Source organism: Sceloporus occidentalis, unplaced genomic scaffold (genome assembly GCF_023333645.1).
Source record: "Sceloporus occidentalis isolate IW3139 unplaced genomic scaffold, rSceOcc1.0.p SCAF_4, whole genome shotgun sequence".
NCBI lineage: Eukaryota > Metazoa > Chordata > Lepidosauria > Squamata > Phrynosomatidae > Sceloporus > Sceloporus occidentalis.
In genome coordinates this window covers 46802751-46825914 of record NW_028316984.1, presented here as the reverse complement: position 1 = coordinate 46825914, position 23164 = coordinate 46802751, and the positions used below count along the sequence as shown (strand labels likewise).

Below are 23164 nucleotides of genomic sequence, written 5' to 3'. Positions count from 1 at the left end.
TTTAATCCTAAGCCTTCAATGCCCCAGTCATGGCACAACTGCACACCAGCAGAGTCACCTGAGGAAAGTGAATTTTGAAACTCTTAAATCTGCACACACACACCCCTTGTGAATCCATAAGATGAAGAAAGAGAGAGGAGGAGAGGAGATTAGAAAAAGTGGGGAAAGGGAAAACAAAAGAAAGCTGGGGTGGATAAGAAGTGGAATTTTCAAAATTCATGTTGCAGTTTCCTTCTCTCCCAAGTTCAAGCAAAGGGATATGGGATGAGGCAGGTGGCCTAGATGTTGTTGAATGAAAGCCCTCATCATTCCATGTTGGTTGGGGCTGCTGATATTTGGAAATCAACCATTTCTGGAAATCCATAGTTGGATTATCCATAGATAATCCAAAGTGATTATCACAAGAAACAAAAAACTAATAACAAGTCAGACCTTGTAGCACCTTTGAGACTAACTCAAAGAAAGAGGTTGGCAGCATGAGCTTTTGTAGACTAAAGTCTACTTCCTCAGATGCAGTAAACTTTAGTCTACGAAACCTCATGCTGCTAACTTCTTTCTTTCAGTTAGTCTCAAAGGTGCCACAAGATCTCTACAGAGTAACATGGCTATATCTTTGAATTCTAAGAACAAGTTAGTTTATACAACAATAACATTGTCACTATAATACAGTCTATTTGTTTAAACCTTCATATTTTCCACCTAAAGAGCCCATCAGTGCTCATTCAAAAATTAATAACTATGTATACCTTTGATACCTGTTTATCTTTTGTGAACAATCTTTTAAAAATGTCCCACAACCACTATTTCTTTATCACAACAGATGGCTCCATCTGCACGAAATATAAACCTGATAATGGCTTCTTTAGCTTACAATGACAAAGTGAAAGCCAAATATGTTCTCCATTTTTTTACTAGAGCAATTCCAGTGACCCCCTGCAGCTTCATCATATACTTTTGCCTCTGCTATAAGCCTTAATTTATTCTGTGTTTTAACATATGCAGGAAGAATTGGGTCACAAATCAATCATCATCCACTTAGTATATTTTTTAAAACAGTCAAATGAGATTATATCTGCCTCCAGCAGGACTTTGGTCAATATGCTTTAACTTTCAGATAATAATTTATGATCCATAACCGGGTGCATTTAGACTTTTCAGACCTTCTAATCCCAGTGTAAATGGGGTTTAAAATCCTATCTTTTAAGCTTTTTTTAAAAAAGGAATTTATTCAACCTACCTTCCAATAACTTTGTTTATGACAACATTATTTTTATAGCAGATGTTATCTATTTCAAATTTAATAATGGTTCTTAAAGTGCTCTAACAGAGCTAACACAAAGTTGTGTAAAGCACAAAGCCACAAAAGCTGCTTGTGTGGCCCTTGGGCTATCCAGACCACCCTTTTCCTGGCCAAAACTTTAACAATATTTATTTCAGATATTAAATATTTAAGACTTTGCTGACCATTTCCTGACACTTTGAGGTTGCTGCCTCATTCTGCCTAAAGGTGAGGCTGACACTGCATGCACAACCTTAGACACAACTGCTATATTATGGCTGAGATCAACAGATTTATTTTAACACTTGGGCAAGGGATTTCTCTTCTTACTGCAAGACACAGATGCCATGGCCCTCCTCACCAAAAAATCCTTGTCACCATCTCAAGTAATACAATAGATTGCACATCACCAAAATGGGTTCTGTTTCAGCCCACTATCCACTTTACTTATAAAAGTAGACAGACCTGAAGAAAGGCCTCAGGTGTTGGTTTCAATATCTAGATTGATGTGAGAGGAACACTGGTCCAAATTATGCATCCATGTGCTGCACAGTCCCTGGAAACAGACTGGAAAGCAGTGCCCTAAATTGGTGAGACAGGATCCTCCCAGTCTTTAATTTAGCTGGAATATTTAACATGGATAGTATACATAACTTCAATCCAAGTAGGATGATATCAAAGAATCTCACAGAATAGGGCAAATGATTGGCATAGTTATTCAACCTTCTCTCTGTCTTAACAGAGTTCAAGTCACAGGGAATGCCAGTTATTTTACCCACAATAATGCAGCAAAGGGACCATTCTGGTATGCCTTCTCCAGCACTCTTGTGAAGAACAACTCACACAATTCAGAAAAATATCTGCCACCTACCATGCTGGCAGAGAAGTAAGCTTTATTCACTGCCCTCAGTGATAAAGTATAGATATTCAGATAGTTTCTAATCCATCCACAATGGGATTTGTCCCCAGTTCTCTTCCAGTGGTGCTCTATCCATCACCCTCCTGTTTCATCAGCCTCAGGTTTGCATTAAACTAAGGAGATTGCCAGGTTGTACAAGTAGTGGGCAAGCAGTAACAAGTGACAGTGTCAGCCTTAGCCAATCCACCGTACCACAGATCAGTCAGAGCTTCAACAATACCACTAGGAATATTCAGGAAACCATTTGAATCCATTCACCTGGAGTGAATTATCTTAACTGGTTTACCAAGCTTCCATATTGGCAGCCAAACTATAATGAGCAAGATACTGATCTGTTCATAACCCCTCTACCTTGAGATTCCTCAAGCTTGCCAGAAAATACCAAGCCAAGAGTTTGCATGTCACAGAGCAAAGAACCAGATATTCACTCTAATATTTCCATGGTTGTCATGGCAGATGTGACCTCCCGAGTTACTCTTCAGAGAGGTCCTTCAGGGTGAATTCTGTACTCCCCATAGAACAAAAAGCAGAGATATTGTTCCAGCTAGCTCAAGTAGGGAGACTGCTGGGCAGCAAGCTGGGGATCTGCTGACTACAGTCGCATGTATTAAAAGAGCACAGACTGCTAAATAGAACAGCTGGACAGCCTGCATAACTGCTGAACAGAATTAGATGAGACCAGTTCCACCTTCTTCCTTCAAACAGATTTCCATAATAGAGCATGCAAGTCTCCATTAAAAAAAAGAGAGAGGAAAAAGGATTTCATCGTGGGCTCCTTGGATGGACAGGAAACTGAAAGTAGGAGAGACCAGCTAACAGCATACAGGTATGCCTCAGTTAACAAAGTACTGTAAATGTGTTCTCAATTATTATGTCTTTAACAGAAAATTTGGTACCAGAGGTAGAAATGACAGGGAAAGAATAGGGATAGGTTCCCACACCACAAAAAAGAAGAGACATTCATGTTCCAGCAAACTTCCCTCATCCCACAAAACTAACAATCTGGACATCTGAAATGAAACAAGAATGTCAGGTAAGCATTGTATGAGTAAACAAAAACATTCTGAACTTTTTAGAGATGACCTGAAGGCTTCTTCCAAAATGAATCCTGGGATGATTTTTCTTTCTTTCATCATTCTTCACTTTTATTATGATTTCCATTTTGGACTTATGCTTTTTAAACATATTGTGGGTAGCTAATGAGATAAGTTAGGCCTGTTACAGACAGCCAAAATAAAGCTGCTTCGAGACACAGTGGAGGTATGGTGTTTCAATGATGCATGCGTCCTAAGAGTCCAGAAGTCGCACCAAAGCCATGCTCCAGCCCTAAGGACTGGAGCGTGGCTTTGGTGCGGCTTCTGGACTCTTAGGACGCATACATCAGTGAAACATCATACCTCCACTGTGACTCGAAGCAGCTTTATTTTGGCTGTCTGTAACAGGCCTTAATCTGTTTTCAAATTTCCTCCCAGTTTTACTGTTCACACATGATCCATAAGAGATTTTTAAGATAGCTGCTGTTTACCTTGTCCGTTGCAGGCAGGTACATATAGCTATGGTAGAATCGACTGGAACAGAATCCCATAATTAGGAGTTTAGATCAAGCTTTATTGCATTGTTTACTGCAGACACACTGCTGCAACCTGTCACCAAAATTCTGTGTTTCTCAGCCTTCCTTCACCACCCTCCCAATGCCAATGCTGCTAAAACATCAAGCTAGACAGAAGACAAGGAAGGAAAGAGGAGATGGGCACAGGGTGACCAAACATCCTCCTTGTCCAGGACTGACACATTCTACATTTCAACTTTCTGTCCAGGAGGAATGTCAAGATGTCTTTCATTTTGAGCATGGCTAAAAAGCATGAATTTATATTTATTTTATTTCATTATTTATTTATTTACTTACTTACTTATACCCTGGTCTTTAGCCAAAAGGCTATCAGAGTGGCTTACAAATTGTTAACTGGACATTTCCCTGCCCTCAGGCTTACAATAAAAGAGACAAGACACAAAAGGAGAAGGGAATGGCAGTGAGGAAGGGGAAAAGTCCAGCATATCTTCTCTTTTGATGTTTTTTTATTATGTAACTTACAGAGCACATTACATACTACTGTATTACTGTCATTATTTACAAAGGATTCATTTAGCAAATGATATTAATACAATTTCTATGAATTTTCCACTGAAACTAGTTTGTCTTCCTTGATTTCCACTGTCTTTATCCCCCAAAATATTTCCTTTATTTCTAAGTGACCTTCCCCAGTAACATTTGATCTTGTGACTGATTTCTATAAAATATTTCTACTTCTGTTAACTACCATTATAATTATAATCTCGGTATATATAATGCTAACATTGTTTGATTCTAAGAGTAATGATAAGACTATTAATTTGGGAAGAATGAATTTATATGAGCCTTTTTAGCTTTCATTTTGTCATATCCTACAGTTTTTTTAATGTCCTGTATTTTGTGGTGCCTTGACCTCCTTTGCAGTTATATCTGGTCACCCTGGATGGGAAAGACTTTGTAGAAAAGACCTTCTTTGTCAGAGGCTTTGTTAACTGAGATGTCCATTCACTGTAATAGCCAGGTAACAATCTCCTGCCACATCTCTCCCTGCTGGTAATTATCTGAATAATTTAAAGGGTAATCCATAAAATAATTTATGGAGACCATGCCACACTGCTTACTTTTTTTAAAAATGCAGATATACACATATTCTCTCTCTATGGAGCAAAGCAGACATTCACAGAAACACAAGATAAACTCAGTTCTACCTCCCACAGTGGCATTTCCTCAGAGACGTGTGCCTTAGCAAGCCACCTTGGAAATTAAGCCCATGTTTACCTACTAGTGGGCCAGCCATAAAACAAGACACAATAAATGCAAAGGTAATGAAAATAATATGCAAGGACATATAATTATGTTTTGCCACATGAAGAAGCACCTCTTTTAAAAATGTCCTAATCGTATCATCTTGCATTATTACCATCCTTGCCATTTTTCTTAAGTGCTTTTGGATTGTTGTTGTTGTGTGCCTTCAAGTTATTTCTAACTTATAGCGATCCAAAGGCGAACCTATCACAGGGTTTTCTTGGCAAGATTTGTTCAGAGGATGTTTGCCTTCATCTGAGGCTGCGAGTGTGTGACTTGCTCAAGGTCACCCAGTGAGTTTCTGCAGCCAAGCGAGAATTCAAAGTACTTGATGTATGTGTGTGTGCCTCCAAGTCACCTATCGACTATCCCATAAATTTCATAGGGTTTTCCTTTGCAAGGAATACTCATAGGATGTTTTGCCAGGTATTTCCTCAGTAATACAGCCTACCAATACAGCCTACCTACAATACCTGGTATTCATTCGCAGTCTCCCATTTAAGTACTAAGTAGGGCTGGCCCTGCTTAACTTCCAAGATCAGATAGGATTTGGTTCATTTAGGGTATTTAGGTAATGTTTACTAATTTGTTTTCAGAAAGTGGAAGCAGCAGTGGTATTTTGAAAAAAAGAATGAATGAATTTACACTTGGATTTTCTTGTAAAAAGGAAAGGGAACAAGAGGTGAAGACTATGTGGCTCTCCAGAGCTTCTGGATTTTAACTACCATCAGCATAGCCAGTGTTGAGTGATAACAGGAAAGGCAGCCCAGCAACATCTGGAGAGCCACAGATTCTCCATCTGTGAGGCGAACAGTGTGGTCCAGCCCCCTGAAATGGCCCACAGATTTTTCCCCACCTGTCTCTAAATCTCACCCCAAAATTTGGCAACCAAGGCCTAATTTTATTTTCTATTTCTGTTGTTCTGTTTAACAATACCACTTTTGTTTCATTTGGGGTTTTTAATTATATTGGATTGTTAACTGCTGTAATAATCATACAGATTCAAAAGCTAGATAGAAATCTATACATAAATAATGTACAGGTGCTTGTTCTCCCTCTAACATGATAATTTACGTTTAATTGGGTGTTAAAAGGTCTACATGTAATTAATAGCATTTTAAAAGCCACCTACTGGATAACAACCAATTAGGAAAAAAATATGCAGTTCACTGATAGGCTAGGAATGCTGTCTGATGTAAGCAATAAGAAATTTGTCTGTGATTTCAGAGCCACAGACTTTACTGTTCTCCTTGTGAAGTGCTTAGCTCATGTCAAGAATCAGTTTTTTTAAAAAGATGAGTATTAATATGCATTTGATTTCTTGTGATATACTATTGACATGATCACATCTGCCAAAGCTATAAAAAGGTAAATATCTGTTCTGTACACATTGCCCTTTTATGAAGTACAATATACATATAAGAAATCTAGGCTTCTTTCTTGAAGGCCTTCCAATTTAATTAGGAGTTGAGAACAATAAGAAATTGCAAGAGCGCACAAGGCGGAAGTGAGAAGCAAAGAAGCAGAACCAAGGAGAGATGGGAAAGGGAAATTAGTTGTGAGCGATCACTGTTAGAATGAAGGGAGTTCATTAGCTTAGTTTTATTATCTTTGTGATTTAAAAAAAACACAAACTATAATTAGAAACAATAAAAGTGAAGAACAAGCTCAGACTTGTTACAGGAAGCTAGCTTCTGGAATTTGCAAAGGTTTTCTTTTTAGTACATAGTTCTTCTAGCTATGTCACCTGCATGTATAGGAGTAAAGTCAGCCTTTCTTATACACGGGACTTTTTATACATGGATTCAAGCATCCATGGTTTGAAAATGTTAAAAAAAGTATAAATTTCAAATATCAAACCTTGATTTTCCATTTTTTATATATAAGGGACACCATTTTGCTATGTCATTATATTTAATGGGACTTGACCATCCACAGATTTTGTTATCCACGGGGGATCTTGGAACCAAATCCCAGCGTATAACAAGGGTCCATTGTATATGAAAGAGCTTTAAAATATATATAAGAATTATTTCCTAGTAAAATAGATACAAGCATTGTGATTTCCCAATGTGCAGTTTACCTAGTAAGGAATTTCTCCCTCTTAACTTCTCATTCCCATCATTGTATTACAGAGGATACACAACAATTATATCATCTTCCCTGATTTACTACTAACCTCATTTTCCCTCTTTTTTGTAGCTGTCTTTGTGGGCCGAAACAGACAGCCCAGTAAAGCCAGCTTCTATGCCATACCCCCGAGTTGCCCCAAAGCCACGCCAGAGATTACATGCCAGCTGGCTTATGGGTGACTTGGGGACATGGCGTTCAGACGCCACTTGCCCTAGAGCCGGCGAAAAGCTGACTCTAGAGGCAAATGGACGGCTTTTACCACCTCAAATAGGAGCGGACTTTTTCTTCTCCTATTTGGGCTGGAAGCTGGCTGCTTTGGGGCTGCAGCATGCAGTTTCTGCGGCCCAAATCTGGCTCTCTTAGGGCTACCTCATCAGGGCCATTTGTTTTACCCCTGTGTTGTTTTTGTGAGACTATAAGCTCCTTTGGAGCAGACACTTGTCCTTTCATTCTTGTTAAAGTTTCCTCATTATCACTACCATTACTGTGATGATGACTGAGGGCTGAAACAGACGGCCGAAAAAAGCCCACTTTTGGGAATCAATAGACCGCAGCATTTGCATGCCGCATGCTCTGATGACACCCTGAAGCCAGTGTGCAGCCACCTGGTTGCTCAGACATGATGCTCTGGCAGTGGAGCATTTATATGCAGCATGCCGCCAAAATATCTTGAAGCTGGCTTCAGGCTGCTGCAGAGCCATAAAAGCCGGCTTTTTTCTGGCCCCAAAAGGAGTGGATCTTTGCTGCTCCTTTTTGGGCTGGATTCAAGGCAGATTGAGGCCACGGTGTGTGGTTGTCGTGACCTCAATCTGTCTTTGGAAGGGGTGGCTTCAAGCTGCCCCTTCTTGCTGGTCTGTTTTGCCCCAAAGTCAACAAATTAACATCACAAAACATCTCAAGTTTGCATGTTTCTGATGAGATAGATTAGGCCCTACTTTGCATTCCAAAAGTCAAGTGAAGTGGTATGCTTATTCATTCCTATTCTTTCCTAAATTTTTAAAACTCCCCAATCTTAGAATTTAATTAAAAATTTCCATTAAAAATGTTGAGTAATATCCAATTGTGTCACTCTACTACTGCAAATGATGTTGCATTTGCACAACCCAGTTCCACCCTATGTGCAGGGAGAAATTCAATCCAGCTTCCAGCTGTGCAACTAATCACACAGCTGGTTGGACTAGTGGTTACATAACAACCACTTGTGCAGCCAGTTGCATGAATGGTAGCATACTTAAGGATCACAAGAGCCAGTATATAGTACAGCAGTTATAGTCAACATGTGGCCCTTCAGAAGTTCAGTATGCAAAGGGATCTTGCAGAACCGTTGAGACTAACTGAAAGATAGAAGTTGGTAGCATGAGCTTTCATAGACTTGATCCTACTTCCTTAGATGCATTTGGAGGAATTACAGTGGACCCTTGTTATACGCTGGGGTTTGGTTCCAAGATCTCCCGTGTATAACAAAATCCGTGTATGCTCAAGTCCCATTGAATATAATGACATAGCAAAATGGTGTTCCTCATAAAAACTGGAAAATCAAGGTTTGATAATTGAAATTTATACTTTTTTTTTAACATTTTCAAACCGTGTATGCTTGAATCCGTGTATAAAAAATCCGTGTATAAGAAGGGTCGACTGTATTAGAAGTTGTTAGACTCCAGTGCTCATACCAACCTCTGTGTATTTTGAGATCTTCTGGGGATACCATTCTCACAGATGCACATGGTGGGAACACATGAGGGGGCCTTTTCAGTGGTTGCTTGGGAACTCCTTTCCTAGAGAGCTTTGATTGGCACCTCCCTTGCCATCCTTCTGTAAGCAGATGAAGACTTCTTATGTTTTGTTTTGGCAGGCCTTTGACGACTGATTGCTCAGAAGGAAAGGGCCTTGCATAATAAGCTCTATTTTATGTTTGTTGTTTTCTTTTTAATGGTAATGTTTATACCTGGATTTAATTGGTAGTTTAATTACACTTTTAACTTTTGTATGATGTGAATTTTAAACTGTCTACATTTTAACTTTAACCTTTTTTAAACTAGAAAAGGTTGTGGGGATGCTGCTGCTGATGGTGGTGGTGGTGATGATGATAGCAGCCCATGTAAGAAGTTACAGTTTGACAACATCTGGAGAGTTGTCCTTTGCCCAATCCTACAATGAATAATGAAAAGTAAATCATAGTTGTATACTATAATTCTGTGAGCTGAAGAAAGGAAATGACTCACTTCCAGAAAGAGTAGGGCTAGTAGGAATGGCTTCAAGCTCTCAATTCAACACTTTAGCTAGCTACTGAAAAATCATATCATGGGTATATATCAAATGTCATGCTGGTGTCCGACCACTTGTGCAACAAACATTTCTGTCCCTCCCCTCTCCCTGCAGCCCTCTACATGGTCTGAAAACCAGTTCTGTCAGGTTTGCCAGCCCTCTGGAGCAGGTTTTGTGGGATGCACTGGAGGTGTACTGGGCAGGGTGGATTGCCACTTTATGATTCAGCTGATGAAAAATGCATTCTGGCAAAGGAAACACCTAAAGGCTCTGTTACAACTCATTCAGAATTAGAAAAACACCCCTTTCTGATGACATCATCCAGTTTGATATCATCCAGCCTCTTACTACAACATCCTTTTCCACAGTGAAACATTGGGCTTCATTGGGAAATGTTTCACATATAGTTGCTCAAGTACATCTGGAACTCACAATCACAGCCCTAAAAAAGCTATGCTCTCTTTTGTCCCCAGTCTTGAAGTAGGATAGTGCTCAATGTTAAGGAAATGTGAGCTGCCTTATCTCATAGGCTGGTCATGTGCCCTATTTATTCATAACAATTCTCTGTATTTGTGTTTCCCAATCTTTGGTCCTCCGTTTATTGTAGACTTCAGATCCCAGAAGCTCCAGCCACTTTGGACAATAGTCAGGAATTAGGAGAGCTAAAGTCCAAAACATCTGGAGAACCAACCACTGGAAACCATAGCTCTATATGTAAGGCTGTTTCTGGGGCAGTCCTCTGTTTGAAGGCAACCTCTGTTTGGATCCTTGTTCAGTCCAACTTAAAGAATCACAAGATGGCCCTGTATCTATTTTCATATATTAGTAACTTCTGTTCGCTTAATTTTTGATTAGTTTCCAAATCTTGAATCCTGCGTTCTAAATTTTTAGTTTTAGAGGTATTTTCCACTGTCTCATTTTTAATGTCTTCCATTTCTTTGTTTATTCTGTCAATTTTTTCTGCTAATTTATTAATTTCTCTATGCAAATCTTGCTGTATCTCAATCCTATTCTCTTTCAGTTCTTCTTTTAAACTCTCTAAGTTCCTGGAGAATTATGTTATTAATATCATCCATTTTACTGGCTGTATCTGGGGTATCACTTTTGGATTCTGCCCCTAATTCTGTCTGTGATGCTGTCCTATATCTGGTATTCATTGTTCTATGTTTCTTTTTTGTCATTTGATCTTTTCTATATTTACTCCATACATCAATGCTTTATATTTTTCCTTTTTACTCCCAATAGTTGGTATCTTATTTCTACCTTATTCCACTTGAAAACCCAAGTCCTATTCCAAAATCTCTTTACAGTCCAAATCTCTTTACAGTCCAAATCTCTTAACCCATCATATAAAGAAAAAAAGGAAAAGAAAAAAAAAACTTAGAAAAACGAAAAGAGGAAAAAAGAAAAGAGAAAGAGAAGGAGAGGAAAAAAAAACGGTGGACAAGACTAAATACCAATTGGTTTACCTTGATCACTGCTTGGCTGGGAGAACGGGTTCAAAAAGGGAAAACAAACCCGTCTTATGCCTCCCTCTACCAAATAAGAGCACCTCCCTGGTGCTTTTACAAATACCTTGTGCCCCTAGGGGTAGGTAAAGCAGTGACAAGAATAGTGTATGAGTTTCACTTCCTCATACACCCTTCGTCTCGCCGTTCCGAATGATATTAATGGCACCCTTAGTTCACCAGTTTGTTATTAATTCAGATGCTAATCAGGTAATCGAGCCTCTCTCTCCCCTGCCCCGCCCTTTATGTCTCACACATTTCCTGGGCTGCACCTCTCCGCTGCTCAGGGTAGGTGGTGTACGACCGCGGCTTTATGGGCCGCGCCTCCAGCGCCTCCTGGGCTGCGTCGCTCGCCTGGGGGCCGGGCAGGAGCCCTTGATGCTGTTTTTAAAGGGACTCCTCTGCTCCATTGCTCCTGGGTTGCCTCCGCTGCTCCGAGGGCGTAGGAGACCTTTATGGCCTCAGATGGTCTGGCTCTCTCCCTCCCTGCTGCTGCTGCGCTGCTGCCGCCGCCGCTGCGAGGGTTTGGAGGACGTAGGAGGCCTTTATGGCCTCAGATGGTCTGGCTCTCTCCCTCCCTGCTGCTGCTGCGCTGCTGCCGCCGCCGCTGCGAGGGTTTGGAGGACGTAGGAGGCCTTTATGGCCTCAGATGGTCTGGCTCTCTCCCTCCCTGCTGCTGCTGCGCTGCTGCCGCCGCCGCTGCGAGGGTTTGGAGGACGTAGGAGGCCTTTATGGCCTCAGATGGTCTGGCTCTCTCCCTCCCTGCTGCTGCTGCGCTGCTGCCGCCGCCGTTGCAAGGGTTTGGAGGACGTAGGAGGCCTTTATGGCCTCAGATGGTCTGGCTCTCTCCCTCCCTGCTACAGCGCCGCTGCCTGTCCCCTGTCACCGTTGCTATTTATCATGGTAATAGAAGTACTATTAAATATTATAAGAAATAATAAAGCTATCAAAGGAAATAAAATAAAGGGTCAAGAAAAGAAACTACTAGCATTTGCTGATGACTTGGTGGCAATTATAGAAGACCCAGTTACAGGAACAGAACATTTAATGAGAGAATTTAAGGAATTTGAAGAATATGCAGGAATGAAAATAAATAAAGATAAAACTTGGATACTAACCAAAAATATAGAGGAAGAAGAGAAGAAATTGATAAAAGGGAAAACTGGCTGCAAAATAGTAAATAAAGTTAAGTATTTAGGGATTTGGTTTACAAATAATAATTTAGATTTAGTTGATAATAACTATAAAAAAACTATGAAGCAATTACAAAAAGAATTAATAAGTTGGAATAAGTTCAAACCATCAATACTGGGAAGAATCTCATTAATAAAGATGTCTTATCTCCCAAAAATACTATTTTTATTGTCTAATCTCCCAATTTTGTGTAAAGAAGACTTTATAAAACAATGCACTAAAGACATGAAACAATTTATCTGGAAAGGTGGAAGACTGAGAATCAAATGGGAGGTGTTAAAGAATATCAAAGAGAGGGGAGGTTATGGAGTGCCTGATTTAAAACTCTACACATGGACATGTAATCTTGTATGGATACAAGAATGGATAAAATTAAATAATACAGAATTGTTAAATCGAGAGGGTTACGGAATTAAATATGGTTGGCATGCATATCTAATATATGAACGCCAAAAAGTGGATAAAAACTTTGATATGCATCCCATAAGGAAAGCTTTGCTGAAGACATGGATAAAAATTAAAAAAATATTTTATAATAAAATTCCATGCTGGACATCTGTACAAGAAGCCTTTTTTGGTAAACAAATACAAGATCAAAAATGGCAAACATATGAAGATTTACTTAAAAAAGGGACTAAAGGAGATAGAATACTAAAACAGAGAGAAGAATTAGCTAAAGAAGGGAAACATCTCAACTGGTTCGCGTATGAACAAATAAAAGGAAAATTGAAAGATGACTTAAAAAATACAGGAATAGAGGTAGTTAATGAATTGGATGAAATTTGGTGGAAAGAAGACAAAAAGAAAATATCAAAAATCTATAAAATAATGTTAAACAGGGAACTAGAATCAGAAACAATAAAAGAAAATATGGTGAGATGGGCACAAGATATAGGGCACCTCCTAAATTATGAAAATTGGCAAAAAACATGGAAACAAACTAATAAATTTACAGCATCACAGGATCTGAAGGAGAACTTCATGAAAATTGCAAATAGGTGGTACCTTACTCCAAGGAAACTGAAACATATATATAAACTCTCAGAAGATAAATGTTGGAGATGCAACAAAAGTTGTGGTTCTCTTTTTCACATGTGGTGGAATTGTAAAAAAATTAAAAAATTCTGGTCTAAAATACATTCAAATATTTTAAAAATGTTAAATATACAATATGAGATGCAACCAGAATTATATTTATTAAATATGGTATCAATATTAAAAAAGAAAGAAGAGGAAAAGAAATATTGGAGACTCCTATTATATCTTATAACTGCAGCAAGAATAGTAATAGCTAAAAAATGGAAAAACAAAGAAACACCTACAATTGAAGAATGGATAATTAAGCTGCAGGAACTAAAAGAAATGGATAGACTGACATGCTTGATAAATAACAAATCAAAAAACAGACTTATAGAAGATTGGCTCCCAATGTTAAAATACTGGGAAGAAAACTGGGGGATTAAAAGAGATCTAATGATCTAAAAGTAAACAAAGTTGGTATATAGATTTAGATCTACAGTTTTAAAATCATGTATAAATATGTTGGATAAGAATTGAAATGTAACCAAGTCCTATAAAGGAAAAAGGGGGAAAATGTACAAGAGATGATAATCGCATAATATGTTTATTGATGTGTATATTGCTGTATATAATATTAATAAAAATACTTTTGCAAAAAAAAAAAAAGAATCACAAGATGGCAAACTAGAGGCCTGAAAGTTGCCCATTAATAGTTATTACTAAATAACAGACTGAGAAAACAGACAGGGAACCAGGTTACAGTTTTATTGCTATTTAAATCACAGTATTCCCCACCTCCAGATTTGTATAATTCCATATAAACTACGATATGCCAGTGTTATGCAAATATTCCTTTCTGCTCTCTCATTTAGTGTTGCATTTCCTCTTTTTTGACAATGTATTAATGGGCATACTACTTGCTCGGCAGCATGATTATTTCATGATGCCCAGAAACATGCCCTGCCAGCTGAAAATAGCACAAATTCAGCTCTAAGGAAGACCTCAGAATGTGGCACAGTGTATAGACAGCCACTGTCTCCTAAGCAGATGAGGTAATGGCATAGGCTTGGTTGCCTCTCACAAATAAATCCTCAGCTCCACTGAAGGGAATAGGGGACAATGACGTTGTCTGCTAGCACTAGAATAGGGAAGAAGGTTTTGTGGCCCAATTACAATTACCAGGAAGAAATAGTAGCTAAAGACAATTTCTGAACAATTGTGTGTGTGAGGGGGGGAGGGGGAGGAATTCTTAATTACTTCTTTCTATGAACCACACACCACATTTCTTCCAGCTTTACAGATGGCACAAATCCAGACCTAATAAAAGATTTTTTTAAATGTTAATAGAATTTTTTTAAAAAAGAGACGAAGAGAGAGATCAAGGGATTCAGAAGGAGAACTGACATCATATGGACTGAATCAGGAGATGACTTTGGCAAGGATAACACATTTCAGATCCTGGGAAGAGAAGATATTAGAGTCTTTACAAGAATCTCAAAACGTGAAATGCTCAGAGAGCAGGTTCTGATCACATGGGACAACAATTCTGGTTTCATTTGCTTTCTTTGTTGTGTGTCACTTTTTTCTGGAAAACTGCCATGCTCCACACTGTAAGGGATAGCTGTTTTATGGATATATTCTAGTCTCCCATTGGTACAATTCAGAGAACTGCCATATGGTCCCTGTTGATTTACTATGCTTTGGTATCTCACAATGCTTGGCAATTTATCCTTAGAGGAGTTCAATTTCATTTTAAACGTTTTGTCATTTCTACTGAAACATTTGGTTGGATTAAAAAAAATTCTTTGAAATTTAAATTAAAAATTAATTAAAATCTTGTTTTTCTCATTTATTTAATTATTTCTACTCCATTCTATAGAAAAAAGATCTCAGGGCAGCTTACAAGTAAAATTAAAAGAAACAGTTTAAACAATAAAAACAATCTAAATTAACTTAAATATATTAAATATAATTAATGAGTTTAAACAGATTTAAAAGATTAGAACTGCTTATGTATTTTAGATAAATTAATGAGGAGGCTAAAGGCTCTTATTAACAGCTATATTTTCACTTGACATCTAAATGAAAACAATGTTGGCGTCATTCAGGCCAACAAGCAGAGGACATTCAACAAATGGGGTAAGGCCTTCTCCCATGTCCCTATTTTCTAATCCTTCACTCCTTCATGAACCCTATATTCTTGGCAATTTATGGTTAGAAAGCATGGAAACTTTATTATTAAAGTAGTAGAGGTTTTCCCTTGACATAAATGTCTAGTTGTAAGCAACTGTAGTGGGCGGTGTTCATCCTGTTACTAAGCCGAAGAGCCAGTGTTCTCCGAAGGCGACTTTGTGGTCATGTGGACAGCATGACTGCACAGAATGCTGTTACCTTCCCACCAAAGTGGTACCTATTTATCTACTTGCACCTTTACATGCTTTTGAACTGCTAGGTTGGCAGAAGCTGGGACTAGTGATGGGAGCTCACTCTGTCACACATTGCTTGGGCCTTGGACTGCCAAACTTCTCATTTTATGATTGTCAGAATTGACATCTTAACCACTAAGCCACTGCATCCCATTAAAAAGCTATCATTTTGCTTTTTATTTATTAAATAATGGTGCTTTACAGAGTGCCCAAAAAGGGTGCTCTGCTGGCGCCTGTGTTTGCTGCGTGAGGGAGCCACAGTGAACAAACCATGCAGCTCCCCTGCGCAGCAAAAAGATCACGCAAAAAGTGGGTTCTTCTTGCGGTGCAGTTGTGATGCCGCAAGGCGCCAATGGCGCACTTGCATCACAACCGTGCCGCAATGTGCGGACGCTAAGCGTCCGTCATGTCAAAATGGAGGCGCCCATGTGTCCTCCTTTGTGGTTAGGACATCTGGTCAGCCTGGTGACAAATCATTTCCTCTAGTACTACACACAGGTGGTTACATGGTTATCAGCTTGGAAATGAAACAGAGCCTTTACAACAAAACACCTTCTCTAAGTGATTGTCTAGAAGTGTGTGTGTGTTTGTGTTGTGTGCCTTCCAGTCATTTCTAGTTTATGGCAATCCTAATAATAATATATTTATTACGGGACACTGCCAGCACAATGGCAATCCTAAGTCAAACCTATCATGGGGTTTTCTTGGCCAGATTTGGCAGCAAGCAAGGCTTCTACAGTACAATTAAAAGTGGGACCCTATTTAGACTTCATGTATTTGTAGCTATAGTTAGGAGTGTATTTGATAAGGAATATAACAGAGACAACTGGAGGGAAATGGGAAGTCTTTTTTATAGGTGTTTGGGGGTTGAGAATGAAGGGGGATGTTAGTTTATCAGTAGTTATTGTTGGAATAAAGTGCATTTTTGTTGTCAATTTTTTGTCATATAGGTTGTCATTTTTGTATTTGTTTTTTGTTTGGTGTTTGCTACAGTTGTATTTTAATGTTCTGAAAATTAATAAAATCTTTTAATAAGAAGCAGGACCTTGTAATTCCTTGTTGTAGTCTCACTTGCTGGTGGGCTGAAACATCCTCCTCCTTGTGACCTGATCAACAGCTGAAAGACTTTCTTTGCCCCATGTGGCTGCTGGCTATTAAGGTGAGCTAAAAGGAGAGTTACACTAGGAGACATTACTTAATAAGGCATACATCTTGTTTAACATCTACATGAAACCGCAGGGAGAGGTCATCCGGAGTTTTGGGGCGCCATGTCATCAGTATGCAGATGACACCCAACTCTATCTCTCCTTTCCATCTGATTCCAAGGAAGCTGTCCCTGTGCTGAACCAGTGTCTGATGTCAGTAATGGACTGGATGAGAGCAAACAAATTGAAGCTTAATCCAGACAAGACAGAGGTGCTCCTGGTCAGTCGTAAGGCAGATCAGGGAATTGGGGCTATGCCTGAGCTGGATGGGGTTACACTCCCCTTGAAATCTCAGGCTTGCAGCTTGGGTGTGCTCCTAGACTCCAGTCTGAATGTGGATGCCCAGGTCTCAGCAGTGGCCAGAAATGCATTTGTACAATTAAAACTTGTGCACCAGCTGCGCCTGTTCCTTGAGACGTCAGATCTGGCTAGTGACACGTGCTTTGGTTACATCCCATTTGGACTACTGTAACGCGCTCTACGTGGGGCTGCCTTTGGAAACTGTTCAAAAACTTCAGCGAGTCCAAAATGCTGCGGCTAGAATGCTGACCAGAGCCAGTTACAGGGAGCATACAGGGAGCTGTATTGAAACAGCTTCACTGGCTACCGGTTTGCTTCCGAGCACAATTCAAAGTGCTATAAAGCCCTACACGGCTTAGGTCCAGACTATTTGAAAGACCGTATCTCCCCATATGAACCACCTAGAGCCCTAAGATCTTCAGGAGAAGGCTTTCTCTCAGTCCCACCACCATCCCAGGCTCGCCTGGTGAGGACATGAGAGATAGCCTTCTCAGTGGCTGCTCCTTCCCTGTGGAACTCCCTTCCACAGGAGACTAGGCTGGCCCCCTCACTGCTGGCCTTTCGTAGGCAGGCAAAGACATGTTTGTTTAAACAGGCCTTTTGAGATCTGGCAGGCTTGGTTTTATTGGGAGACGAGAGGGTTGGACTTGGACTTTTTAATTTTAACTTTGTATGTTTTTTAAAAAATATATATTTGTAATTTTTATATTTTATGATTTTAATTGTACAGTTTTAACTTATGTTTATATTTGTTCGCCGCCTTGGGTCCCATTTTGTCTTTTCAAGCCCCTGTGTACTGGGTCAAAATGTCAGAAGCTAATGAAAAAAAAACTTCATCTGGTGCTACAAAGATTCTGGCGTCAATACCATGTGAACTTTCCAAGAAGTAAATTCCATCGTACTGGTTCCCCAACAGAGAAGACTCCCCAGATACGACCAGTGATCTCCCTTCAAAAAGGTCCAGGAAGGGCATCTGAAAGTGGGTAGGAGAAGGAGATACTTCATCATTCGCCGATCATTTTGAGTCAAGAAAGTTTTCCAATCTCTTCTGTAATGTAATGTTCTTGTTAAAAATGTTTCAGAGCTTCAGATGCATAAGTAGTATCACAAACAGGATGGGTGAGCACTTTATTTCTAAGGTGAGAAGGAGAAGGAGACTTGTTTATAGAAAGCAGAAAAGGGGGAGAGCCAATGTGCTGTGCTGGTTTGAGTGCTGGACTATGACGCTGGAGACCAGGGTTTGAATCTCACTCAATTGTGGAAACCCACTGGGGGACCCTAGGCAAGTCACACTCTCTCAGCCTCAGATGAAAGTAAAGGGGGGGAAAGCCCTCTGAACAAACCTTGCCAAGAAAACCTTGTGATAGGGTCAATTTAGGGTTGCCATAAGTCAGAAATGATTTGAAGGCACATGACAACAACAAGAAAGGGGAATTTCTAAACTTTTTTATTCTCATTATTTTAAAACTTCTCTATACAGGAAACTGTATGGGGAGAAGAAGAACAGTCTGAACTCATGACACACATCCCATCTCTATCTCAACTGCTCTTCTAGATTTGCTACTTATGAAGGACACAAAGGCTTCTGAAGAGCAGATAAAGTGTCAATTTTTCTTTCTACTTCATACAGTAAAAGTAGGTTTAACCTCACGGGATGGATCTTACCTATTCAAAGTTTGTATAGGCACATTTGCATTCTCTTTTAATGCTCAGAATCCATAGAACTATAGAAAAAAACAGTAGAAATGTTGTGGGTCCTGATGGATCATGCCTCTTAGTACATGATCTTTTAGCACATGATGGATCATACCATTTAACACATGATTTTTTTTACAGAAAATAAAGCAAGCTTGTTTTTCTTTTGTTTTCTTTCCAATTTATCTGAAACAGCTTAGGGAAATACGGAAACCATCCATCTAGCTTCTGTTGCCCTCTTTCTGTTTTCGCACAGGTGACCTTCAGACCACTACTCAACTCAGGAAAATAAGAAAGGCAGCTGAACTATGCCTCAGAGCAAGCGCCGTACACAGTCTTCATTCTTTCCCCCAATGCTTCTTGTAAAAGAAGATAGGGATGTGCAGAGAATCCTTCCACCAATTCTTCAGTGCAATTAAGAGAAATTCTCTACTAGGTTAGAAACCTTCCCTTACTCAACAAGTATGGGCAGTGTCTCTTCTATACAGGAAGAGTAAAAATGGGCTGATAATAGGACCCTAAGGGTTATGAAACCCACAATCAGGTGCACTTTGATATACAGTAATGTAGAGCATATCTGTCTGTTGGTTGATATGAGACTTCCTATTCTACCTGTTAATTGTTGCTGCTGGCCAAACGCTTGTCATTTTTTCTTGCAGCTTGAAAGCACACGTAGCAGGACAAAGATAAACAGGAGACAGAATTCCTCAGCAACTGCCAGCTTTAGATGAGTAAGCATTGTCCTGAAAGCAACATTACATCTTCCAACAATTTGAATTCACATGTTCAGGGAGGTTATCAGGCACACCTGTACCCAAGGGAAGAGGTAGGCTGCTGCATGTAAAATGGAAATGTGTCTGGATGATAGCACCTTTCCTCTCTTCAACTTCACTTGTTACAAAGGTTTGTGCCCTACCTCAGTTGTCTGGCACCTTAAAAATCATTGTGTGCATTGCTTTCAGCTATGACCTGGACTGTCATGCAAAATCTGCAGAGATAGATTGGAATTTTGAGGGGCAGTTGATAACATTGAAAAACAGAGGACAGAGTAGGAAGCAGGGGAGGAAGGTAAGGAAGGGGGGCTCTTCTTCCTCCTCCTCTCCCTCATTCTTGTTGGTGCTCACTTTTTTTTGTATGGACAAGAATAACTATAATGTTCTCACCAGATATAGATGGCATTACATCACATATAAATCTTATTAACTGCAACAGTCTCTAAGGAAATAGACTGAAATCTAAGAAAGCTCATGCTGCCAATTTCTTTCAGTTAGTCTCAAAGGTGCTACAAGATCTCTCTACATACAGTCTCTATAGTAGGCACTCTGCTAATATTATGAACAAAGAATGGTCAGAGACCAAAGTAAAGCACTCAGAAATGTTGGCAGGACACAACATGTTTATTGCTGTCTGTTGATTCTGGCTGACCACACTTTTGGCAATTGGTAGACTGGTCATCTAGATTTATCTCAGGTTTTCCCAAAGTTATGTTTTTGTCCTGATTTTCACATTTAATTCCTGTATTTATTTCTCTTTTTTCCCCTTAGTTATCAATTTGATTGATTCATTCTTTGTTTGAATGTGTGCTTGAATTCCAGGGGAGTCTGGAGGTCCCCTAGATATTGTCTTTTAAAAAGTACACAAGGCTGTGATTTGGCTACAACTGAGACAGGGATAAAAAGGGGGACTTGTGAACTTCATTAAGGACTTGCTTCTCATTCCAGCAAATAACTTGAGCATTGGACCACTTTTTACACATCAGAATTAAACACTTTGCTAGTACAGATCCTCACCACATGTAATAGATTTTTCTCTCTTACGGTTCACTCATGCCTGTTACTGTTACACCAGTACAGAATACTATTAATGAAAACATGATATATTAGCAAAAAGGAAACACGTGATTCCATAGGCATGAGTGTGACCGAAGCAAAACAAATCCATTAATATAAAGCCTCAAGATCAGTGAAATTAAAAAACAAATTGTATACAAATTTTGTAGCAAAACAAATCAAGTCTCCCCTCCTCCATTCCCCAGAGGCATGTAATCAAAAAATGCTCTGTTGAAGAATGACTACCTTAGTAACTATGAGTGTGTGGCAATCAGTCTCAATTTTCAAAGGGGGAAAGCCTATACTACAGCTAACACAACGTTTTTCCCCAAACAAGCAAATATCGAACAGGCTTGGATACAGGGCAACATAAATTTTAACCTGTAGTTGTGAAATTGACCTTACCTTTTTCTTAAGATCCACACATATTTCCTGTTGTTTTCTTCTATTATTGGCTAACATAATTTCTGTCTCATGAGCAGCACATGCTTCTGCCAGAGTCATTACTGCCTTCAGTAGAAATGCTTTCTTTGCTTGGAACCAGTTGAACATCAACACCCTCCACTGATTCCTAGTAAAATGATAGTGGTCCCAAGCCCGTTCGTGAGCAACCTAATAAAAGAATATCCATAGTTCACAGTTACTGCAAGTCATCATTAGAAACCACAAGAAGATGTAAATTAGAGCACCCAGAAGAATATCCTGATGTGCATTGGTCCTGATATGTATTTTCCCATTGTGCATCAGTCCCACTGCAAATCAGATATGTACCGGCCCTGTTGTACACTGGTCTTATTGTGCATTAGTTCCAATGCAAAATGGTCCCAATGCAATGATCATTGCACTGGCTCCCCTAGGTAGGAACATCATGGCAGCCCCCTTGCTAAATATGGACATTGCAAAAGGGCTCAGTTCTACTTCCTACAGATGTAAGTCCTCAAAGGAATTCTGAGCCAAAATATCAACATTAACTTTGTACTCAGTAATAAAGACAGAAGGGAACCCTACCCTCCCAAGAATGTCAAGTGCTTATACAAACTGGTTGCTTTAGGCTGGGCTGATGAACTTGTAGCTTCAAAATACTTTGAAAAAGAACGTGATATCCATGGGGTGATGTCAAAAAAAAAAAAAAAAAAAAAAAGAAGAAGAAGAAGCAAAAGCATTATTTAATGAGAAAGCAGAGAGGAAAGAGAATAATTGCAATAGAACAATAAGATCTTCTCTCTCCTGACTAATCTCATGGATATGTGCAGTTATCCCACCACCACCACCCTCAAATGACACAAGAATATCATTTTGTAAAAGAAAAAAGCTGAGGCAAGAATGCAGCGATGATGCAAAGTGTATGCAGCTGGTGGTGGGAGCAATACTGTATTTTTGTGAATTGTCTTGAACAGAGAGGTGTTGCGTGAATTTTTCATTGTTTGAAAGTGATTTGATACTGTGGTAATTTCCTGTGAGCTTGGGGAAGCAGTCAAGATATAAATTCAAATGCACAGTCATAGTGGAGGTGCCACCTATAATTATAAGTACTGTACAATAATATAGCATCATTTTTGTAGCAATGGACATTTTATATCAATTGTTATATCATTTTATATCATTTTGGCACATTTGTTTGGAATGCCAAATGGCCAAAACAGACATGTAATATCAGTGAGTTGGTTAAGAAAAGATGTCTGTGTTTCAAAGGGCCACACAAAGAGTAGCACTGTAAAGAATTCGTCCTCAGATTGCAAGCTTTTATGCTGGTCCTGGTAGTCAGGTAATGTGTTTCAAACATTACAGATTGAAGTTAGACTAGGACACTGGCAGAGTTTTAATGCAGGTGCATGGTCAGGAACCATCCCATCCCATGTTTGAAGAATAAGTGTCTCTGAATCCAAGAAATCAATTATGTGTGTGCACATAGGCTGCAGAGAGAAACCAAGAGAAAGACTTTGAAGTCCTGGTCATGTTCCTATAAATAGTATTGAAATCCACTCTGGATGTTTCTGATCTTCAAGATCTTCATTTCAGGTGGAATGAGATTGTAGGAATGAATTTGGAGGCAGACACTGGGGCTTGGATGCATTTTTTAGAGGTGAAAATTTTGGGCCCCTCCAGATGGTGTTGTTCTGCAACTTGCAGCAGCCCTAGTCAGCACAGTCAAGTGGTGGGAACTGTAGTCCCAACAACATCTGGAGGGAGGTATGATTCCCATCCCTGATTTAAAGAAGCCAACAGTGATGGATTTAACCACCTGGGGCCATTATCATAGAATTGTAGTTGGAAGTGACCACAAGGGCCATCCAGTCCAACCCCCTGCCATGCAGAAAATCTCAATCAAAGCATATCCAACAGATGGCCTTCCAGCCTCTGTTTAAAGACCATTGGCAAAGGGCATCTATTAAGGCCTTAATAATTAAACTTAATATGAAAATACAGTACATTCACTCGCAAAACTGGCTACAAGGTGTTGTTAATTACCTTTGAAGCCCTACATGGCTTGGCCCCGAGTTACTTGCGGGAACACC

At 39.4% G+C, this 23164-nt stretch overlaps 1 protein-coding gene across 5 annotated transcripts in view; it reads right to left on the bottom strand.

The window, feature by feature from the left end:
* Nucleotides 1-23164, bottom strand: part of CCDC148 (coiled-coil domain containing 148) — a 147540-nt gene that overhangs the window by 45614 nt on the left and 78762 nt on the right. For all 5 annotated transcript variants that reach the window (XM_089519974.1, XM_089519978.1, XM_089519977.1 and 2 more), the window contains exon 10: nucleotides 21054-21260. In XM_089519974.1, the coding sequence (XP_089376100.1) occupies nucleotides 21054-21260 (207 nt within the window). The remainder of the gene's footprint in view (nucleotides 1-21053; nucleotides 21261-23164) is intronic.